Source organism: Myotis lucifugus, unplaced genomic scaffold, assembly GCF_000147115.1.
Source record: "Myotis lucifugus unplaced genomic scaffold, Myoluc2.0 scaffold_132, whole genome shotgun sequence".
Taxonomy (NCBI): domain Eukaryota; kingdom Metazoa; phylum Chordata; class Mammalia; order Chiroptera; family Vespertilionidae; genus Myotis; species Myotis lucifugus.
The window spans coordinates 950,452-959,684 of NW_005871180.1; the positions used below are offsets into that span (position 1 = coordinate 950,452).

Here is a 9,233-nt window from a genome sequence, read left to right on the forward strand (position 1 = left end):
GACTTCTAAGCAGTTTTCACAACATGCTCAGATTTGCAAACTTGAAAGATAAATATTCGGAGCAGTGATGACACTTAATAAATAACTCCCCGCTTTCCCACCCAGGTTCTGGGCCAGTTGAAAAATAAAATAAAATAAATAAAGATCATCTGTTTCACTGATAAAATAGGCTACTCAGTGCCAAACCCCAGAATCGGGCCGACTTGACTCCCATCACAGGCAGCAGTGGCGGGCAGGTCTCTTCCTGCCAGGACAGGGCATGTGCTCCTGCAGTGCTCATCCCAAAAAGAAGGGAAAAGAGGGGATGGCCAGGATGTGACCAACTTTCTTCTTTCAAGATCATAATCAGATAATTGAGTGGAGGATATCACTCCATGTGGAAGGAAAACAGTATTCCTAGATTTTTCTTTTTCTCTTAATTCACTGAATTTAACCATTTAGTCTATGATCAACTAAGTGTGTGTCTGAGCCCTGGGGGAGAGGGCTTTCCCAAACCAACCACTACTCCTTTGGGAATCCTGCGACCCTTGGTGCCCCGAAGGCTCAGCCTGGGGTTAAAAGAGTAAATTATTTACATTTAACGACTAAGTCACTTTGTATCCAACACAGAGTTTACTTCCTAGTCGATTTCTCACCCCAGATTATGTTCAGCTATGTTGTCCGATATTGTCTACCAAGAGGTTTTGCCTAGTAGAATGGGATGGTCCCACATATGTGTGGCTTTTTTTTCATTCAGGAGGGATATCTCAGCTATATTGTAGGCCAGGAATCTCAGTCCCACACCAGACACACAGCCCAGGGTTCCAGAGCTGGGAAGAGAAGATCCTGTAACCTTGGGCTGTACAAACCATCGGGGATAATGTCTGAGTGACACAGAGGCTGCTGGAGAGCGAGGCAGTCCCTCTTAAAGGGCCAGCACATGAACTTACACAGTCCAGCTCCCCCTGAACTCCAGTGCTGGGCAGTGGCATTGGAGGAACCAGGGACATATGGGGAAAAACTGGATTGTCTGGCACTGGGGCAGGAGCTCTGGGGGTGGCTCTCTCCCAAATGGAGGTGCTCGCAGGTGTCTTGTTCCTGTGCTGAAACCTCCCCTGTCCCAGAGCTGACTGGCAGCCATATCTGAGTTTCCACCAGTGTGCCTCACACTGTTCGCTCCCCCCTGGTGATTCCCTGAGACCTTACCCCATCCAACTTGCAGTCCTACCCAAGCTGCTTGCAGCAGCTTTTCCGTATGAATGGCCTGTCCTGGCTCAGGCTTCAGACTTTCCTAAAATGTCTTAAACAAACATCAGCTGTTATCAGCATGCCATATACCTATTAATAAGAGGCCTAAGACCCAGCGCTAGCTCCATCCTGCCTTGCTTCACAGCTTGGCCTTGCTGGCCACTTCTAAGCCCAATACAAACAGCAGCCATCTGCAGATAGCTTGGCAGCTCCTGCCAGGTGGCCCCAGGCAGTGGCTGACTTTGCATCTCTCAAGAGGCCCCAAAGCCAGTGCACCAGGAAGACAACTTCAGAACATACCAGATTACAACTCTGCACATACACAAGCAACACACTCAAGGGGAAGACTCAGTGAGCACGAAAGCCCCACTGAAGCAAGTCCTGCTCCATAGCGGTGTCTCCTGCACAGCTGCTCTTCCACTGTAGTTATAGCTGGTCCTCACAGCCAATTGGCCTGTAGGTCAACTCCTCCCAGTGGCACCAACAGCAATCAAGGCTCAACTACAACAAGCTGGTGCACACAGCCTACACAAGGGGGCACCTAGAGTGCCCAGCTCAGGTGACTGGGACGGCTGAGCCACTGGGCCCTACTACATACACAAGGCCACTCTACTAATTCCAGGAGACATAACAGCTCTACATAATATATGGAAACAAACACAGGGAAGCAGCAAAAATGTGGAGCCAAAGAAATATGTCACAAATGAAAGAATGGAAGAAATCTCCAGAAAGAGAAATAAATGAAGTGGAAGCAAGCAAACTACTGGATACGGAGTTCAAAACAATGGTTATAAGGATGCTGAAGGAATTTAATGAGAGCTTTAAGGGACTTTGTGAGACTTTTAAGGATCTTAGAATTTCAAAGACATAAAAAAGGACCAGTCAGAAATGAAGCATACACTAACTGAAATATAGAATAATTTACAGGGATTCAACAGTACATTAGAGGATTCCAAGAATCAAATCAACAATTTGGAATATGAGGAAGCAAAAAACACCCAATCTTAACAGCAAAAAGAAAAAATATTCCAAAAATGTGAAAATAGCGTAAGGAGCCTTTGGGACAACTTCAAGGGTACCAACATTAGCATTAGGGGGGTGCCAGAAGAAGAAGAGAGAAAGCAAGATATTTAAAACCTCTTTGAAGAAATAATATTAGAAAACTTCCCCTACCTGATGAAAGCAATAGATTACAAGTCCAGGAAGCAAAGAGAGTCCCAAACAAGAGGAACCTAAAGAGACCTACACCAAGACACATTATAATTATAATGCCAATGATTAAAGACAAAGATAGAATCTTAAAAGCAGCAAGAGAAAAGCAGCTAGTAACCTATAATGGAGTACCCATACCGATGTCAGCTCATTTCTCAACAGAAACTTTGAAGGCCAGAAGCGAGTGGCAAGAAATATTCAAAGTGATGAATAGCAAGGACCTACAACCAAGATTACCCTACCCAGCAAAGCTATCATTAAAAATTGAAGGTCAGATAAAGAGCTTCACAGACAAGAAAAAGTTAAAGGAGTTCATCACCACCAAACCAGTATTACATGAAATGTCAAAGGGTATTCTTTAAGAAAAGGAAGAAAAAGAAAAAGAAGAAAAGATTTTTAAAAATGAACAATAAAATGGCAATAAATACATATCAACAATTTAATCTAAAAATCAAAATAAATGAACAAGTAATCTAATGAACAAAACTGATAAGTAAAATAAAACCAGTCATGGAAACATGGAACAGACTGACAAATCTCAGAGGGGAGAGGAGGAGAGGCATGGGGAGAGATTAACCAAAGATCTTATATGCAAAGATCTTAGAAGCCCTTGGCCTGGCCTGTGCCCCAGGACCCTTTGGGGGATGTCGGACTGCTGGTTTCAGCCCGATCCCCATAGGCCAGGCTAAGGGGGCCCACCAGTGCATGAATCCATCTGCCCCCTGATGGTCAGTGCACATTACAGCTACTCACCGAACAGTCAAACGGTTGAACGGTCAGACACTTAGCATATTAGGCTTTTATATATATATATATGTATATGTATAGATATGCATTACATATGGACACAGATAATAGGGTGGTGAAGGCCTGTGGTGGGGCTGGAACTGGGTGGAGGGAGGCAATGGGGAGGAAAAGGGGATATCTGTAATACTTTCAACAATATAGATTTTTTTAAAAGAGGTTTTGCCCATAATATCAAAAGACAGCACAAAATTATTATAATAAGAAAAAGCTGACAGTTATGCCCCAGATGGGACTATTAACCCCTTCTCATTTTCAAATGCCAATGGAAAAATTAAAAGATAAATGTTAATTCTTCTTGAAAGACCAAAGAAATTAAAGTCCAAAATAAATATTCTTGCTTTTGTGAATGAAAAGACCAAAGATATGCTCATGCCTCCTTTCTCTTCTCCTGCATTCTAGCCACACTGTCAGTAGCAGATTGTGGTCAAGAGATCAGTTACATGAAGGGAACTCCAACAAATACATCCATCAGTGCATTGAGCATAACAGGAGCCAGTTTACTATGGAAAGGAGATAGGCCATACTAAACACTGTGGCCAGCCATGTGGCTCAGTGGTTGAGAGTTGACCTATGAATCAAAAGGTCACGTTCAATTCCTGGTTAGGGCATATGCCCATGTGTGAGTTCGATCCCCAGTGTGGAGCGTGCAGGTGGCAGCCGATCAATTATTCTCTCTCATTATTGATGTTTCTATCTCTCTCTCCCCCTTCCTCTCTGAAATCAATAAAAATATTTTTAAAAATCCTATATAATAAAAGCCTAATATGCTGTGTCCAGTCATCCATTCAACCAATCAAAGCATAATATGCTAATGATATGCTAAGGTCGCTCAACTCATTATGATGTTCACTGACCACCAAGGGGCAGACCCTCCAACTGGTAGGTTGGCTTGCTGCTGGGGTCTGGCCAATCAGAACTGAGCGAGATGGGCCAGATACACCCTGGAGCCCTCCCGTGGCCCCTCCCCAGATGGCCAACCTCCTGTGTCCTTCCCCAGCCCTGATCATGCACCAGTGGGGTCCCTCAGCCTGGTCTGCTCCCTCTCACAATCCAGGATCCCTCAGGGGGGCACATTGACTTTCAGATAGTTCCTATATAATAAAAGCTTAATATGCAAATCGACCGAATGGTGGAAATCAAACAAACAGCAGAACTACTGGCTGCTATGACATGTACTGACCACCAGGGAGCAGACGCTCAATGCAGGAGCTGACCCTTGGTGGTCAGTGTGCTCCCACAGCAGAAGCGCTGCTCAGACGACCGACCCATCCCGGGGGCCCACAAGCCTGTTCAGCCAGAAGCTCTGAGCCGGGCTCATGACTGGTAAGCACAGAGGTGGTGGTAGGAGCCTCTCCTGACTCTGCAGCAGTGCTAAGGATGTCTGACTGCCGGTTAGGGCTCCTGGGCAGCGAGAGGGCACAGGCTGGGCTGAGGGAAACCCCCCACCCCAAGTGCAAGAAATTCGTGCACCAGGCCTCTAGTAAATAAACACTGTGGTCTTGGCTTGGAATTGAAGGTGTAGGTGTGAATTTAGGGTCTTTAAATGTAGATATTGTTAGTTAGGATTCTCCAGAGAAACAGAACCAATAGGATATGGGAGAGAGAGAGAGGAAAATTGTAAGGAATTGGCTCATGTGATTCTAGGGGCTGACAAATCTGAAATCTGTAAGGTATGCCAGCAGGCCAAAGACTAACAAAAGAGTTGATGTTACAGCTCAAGTCTGCTGACAGCATCCCCTCTTTCCCTGGGGATCGCAGTCTTTCTCTGAAGGCTTTAAACTGATTGGATGAGGCCCACCCACATTATGGAAGGTAATCTTCTTTACTCAGTCTACTGAATTAAATGTTTATGTCATATTAAAAAAAATACCTTCACAGTCGCATCTAGATTTAACCAAATCTCTGGATACTAGAAAAGCCAGGCTCAACCCCTTATCTCCCACAGGCTGTCAAGAGTAAGAGAGGCCAGAGCTGGGGAAAGATAGGAGCTTTGATGGGTAGGAGTAGGCTGGATTGGGATTTGGGTTTTTTGTTTTTGTTTTGGCTTTTGCTTTCTTCCTATCTTTATTTCCTTTATAAATTTTTTGTTGTTATCTGAAAGTTAAAAAAAAAACAAAAAAAGCCAGAGCACATTCCTGAGAATTTTTTGAAGAGTTAGGAGATAGGAGACTGGAGACCTGATTTGAAGAGGTGGGAAGGAAAATAGAACTGTTTTCCACTCATCTTGTCTTGAGTCCAGATGGTTCCATAAACACCAGTAAGACATCAGAAACATTCTTGGAGAGGAAGAGAAATGAACCCAATGTGTTTGGGCCTTACAGTTACTTTAGGAAATGTCAGAAGTAAAACTTTCTGTTCTGAAGAACTGTGACCCTCTCTGTCCTGAAGTCCACAGAGAACGGGCACATCCAAAAGGCAGGCTGGCTGAGCTGTGCAGTAGCTCCTGGTGGGATTTTAAATGAGCTCCCCGGGGTGGTTTCTGCAGTATTTTGAAGATGACTCGGCCAGCCTGTCGGAACACATTGGTGGAAGGCAAGTGGGCAGGAGAGAGGTGTTAAGGTTTCTCAGAGCAGGCAACATCTGGGTTGGAATGATAAACAGTAACAACATTCATAAATGCTAAGATATAATACTTACTGGGAGCTGAGTGTGTTATAGACACTCTTCATGACCTTTTTAAATTCTTAATGATTCAGGTACTATTAATATTACAGACTAGAGGCCTGTTGCACGAAGAGATTCATGCAATAGGCCTTCCCTTCCCTTGGCTGCTGGCACCGGTTTGCTCTGGCACCCAGGATTCAGGCCTTCGCTTCTGGGCCCAGGCTCCTGCAGGAGCCAGCCCCGGAGCCGTCAGGCTTCACTGCTCTCGGCCCCGGGGCCGTCCGGCTTCGCTCCGCCTCTTGGAGCCTACGTATGCAAATTAACCACCATCTTTGTTGGGTTAATTTGCATACTCTCCTGATTGGCTAGTTAGTGTAGCAAAGGTACGGTCAATTTGCATGTTTGTCTATTATTAGGTAAGGTGATAACACTGAGATAAAGAAGGTCTGAGAAACTTGTTCAGGGTCACAAAGCTACTAAGTGACTGCAGAGCTGGTCTGCAGACTCAGGCTAGCCTACTCTAATGCTATTCTGTTTGATTGACAAGTAGAAATTGTTGGGTGGGGTAGGACCTCCAAGTGCAAGGGCATAGAGACTTGGCAGCATGGTGTGTCTGAGAACTTGCATGCTGAGTATCAGGACTGGTAAAATGCCCAGTTTGGATGGGGGAGCGGGAAGAGAAGACTAACATGAGTTAGTGGCCAGGTAAGCTGGCAGCAGATCGTGAACAGTGCTATTTTGTGCACCGTGCAAAGGGAGTTGGATTTTAGCCTGTTAGAGATGGAGAGAGTTGCATTTTAGATAGATCATTTTGGTCACAGTGTGGAGATTGGTTGGAGAGCACAAAAGGGGAGGGAGGGAGGCAAGTTAACAGGCTATTACAATAGCCCAGGCTAGCAAGGCAGTGGGATAGGGAAGGAGAGGGTGGGTTTAGGAGACATTTAGGAGTGGACTGAATAGATTTAGTGAAATGGTGAGGGAGTAGAGGGGCTTAAAATGACAGAAATAGGTTTCAGGCTTGTGCTTCTGTTAATGGGGGAAGACAGAATGGATGACAGTGAAGATGGTAAACTGTGTTTGGACTTGTTGCATTTGAGATGCTTTTGTAGCACCCAGGGCACTAGTGGGGTAATGTGTCTTGGCCTCTGCAAAGTGTTTTATTTGTAGGCTTAGCTATGAATAAATGGGAAGAATAGGTTACATAATCAATTCTGTTCTTTAAAAGTTACCCAATTTAGCCCTGGACAGAATTAGTCAGTAGTTAGAGCATCAGCCCACACACAGAAGGATTGCAGGTTCGATTCCTGGGTTGCAGATTAGCTCCTCACCCCCAGTTGGGGCGAGTGTGGGAGGCAGCCAGTTGATGTGTCTCTCACACATCGATGTTTCTGTCTCTCCCTCCTCCCCTCCCTTCCACTCTCTCTGAAAAGCAATGGAAAAAAATATTCTCAGGAGAAGATTTTTAAAAAATCACCTAATTAAAAAAGCAGTTATTACTATATAGATTATTGTTTTCACTTTTTTATGTCTACTGCACATTTATATACTGATTATTTTTATTAGTGGCTGTGTAGACTATGTCAGTGTTATGTTCCTGGCTGGACTCTTAATTCCACCTCAAAATATTCCTCTTCTCAGTCTACTGGTATTCATTATATAACAGAGCAATTTATTTTTTTTAAATCCTCACCCAATGTGCTTATTGTTTTTAGGGAGAGGAAGAGGGAGCGGGAGAGGGAGAGGGAGAGGGAGAGGGAGAGGGAGAGGGAGAGGGAGAGGGAGAGGGAGAGAGAGAGAGAGAGAATATCTATGTGAGAGAGGAAAAATCGATTGGTTGCCTTCCATACACACTGACTGAACCCTTATCTGGGTTTGAGAGAGAAAAATCGATTGGTTGCCTTCCATACACAACTGACTGAACCCTTAATCTGGGTTTATGCCCTGACCAGAATAATACTCTGCTATAGTCCACGATACTTCAGCATATCAGTCAACATAAATATTTTTACTAAAAATTGTGTACACATTACAAAAAAATAAAATAACTTACAAGGCAGTAACTTAAATAAAACATGAAATGGTTTCTGGTGGCGCTAGATGTCTGATTTTTAATGCTGCTTCTTCCCCTTCCCCCCTGCAGCAATTCTTTGAGGGAGAAGAAGGGAGAACTTCTATGCATGACATAACTACCGACAAACTAAGTATTTTGTTCCTAAAGCTGAAGGACCAGGAAGAAGTGATTAAGAAATTAAAAGAAGAAGTAGAACATTATGAAGTAAGTTTCAAAGCAAAGAATAAATAATTTAAACATCTTTAAATAAAGTTATAACTATCTAAAAGCTCAGATTAAGAATCAAGGAAATACAAGTAATGTATCTTGGGCATCTCTCTACAACATACGCCAGTCCAACCCTTTTCTGCTCAATGGCACATTCTAGAAAAGCCGTAATAGTTATAAATAAGAGCAGTAAATATGTTTTCGATTTTTAAAAATAATATATTTTTTAAAATAACCTATCTTCCACTGCAAAAAAATGTTCCCACTCTAGAGGAGCCTGTAAATAGACTTTTGTTTTAGTTCTGAAGATTCCCACCCTTTTTTACAGACCAGATAGTTTGAAAGTCACAAAACTATCTCCCCAAGTCAGAGGCTTCCATGAAGCCAGCTTGGAACAGGATGACCTTAAGGAGAAATGTCAAGAAGGAAACTTCTCAGAGGGTTTTCCCCCAGTTCTTCCTGTTGAAGTGGGAGCCAGGAGCTGTTTTACTGCTCAAAAGACTGATGGGAACAAACTGGAAAGAGAGAGAGCAAAAAAGAGAGCCTAGACTTCTGTCAAGGAGAAGAATTTTAAGGGCTGTGGAAAGTGTGGACCCTGAAGATGAACTCATTTTCATCTCAAGTCAGCTCTGAGCCACTGGGCTATCCTGGCTCAACCACAGCCCAAGCCATAGAGGGGTTTTATTCTGTCTAAGAGCAAGAACCTGATCGGGTGAGTAGGAGAGGCTTGCAGAGAGGCTGGGGGAATAACAACCTATTGAATATCAACTAGCACATGCTAGGTGCCTCATTAGTGGTACCTCTTTTTTCTTTTCCAATTGAATTTGTTGGGATGAGTTTGGTTCACAAAATCATACAAGGCTTCACGTGTACAACTCAACAAAACATCATCCGCACACTGCATTGTGTGCCCATCGCCCCAAGCAAACTCTCTTTCTGTCCCAATTCCCATACCCCTTTGCCCACCTCCACCTGCCCCAGCCCCTTTCCCTTTGGCTATCCCCACACTATTGTCTGTGTCTATGTGTTATATTTTGCTTAATCCCTTCTCCTTCTTTCATCAGTCCCCCAACCCCTTCCTCTCTGACAGCTGTCGCTCTGTTAC

At 44.0% G+C, this 9,233-nt stretch overlaps 1 protein-coding gene across 1 annotated transcript in view; it reads left to right on the forward strand.

Annotated features, from left to right (window-relative positions):
- Nucleotides 1-9,233, forward strand: part of CUNH10orf67 (chromosome unknown C10orf67 homolog) — a 156,539-nt gene that overhangs the window by 103,512 nt on the left and 43,794 nt on the right. Inside the window, exon 6 of the mRNA XM_023758550.1 lies at nt 7,991-8,125. Within this exon, the coding sequence (XP_023614318.1) occupies nt 7,991-8,125 (135 nt within the window). The remainder of the gene's footprint in view (nt 1-7,990; nt 8,126-9,233) is intronic.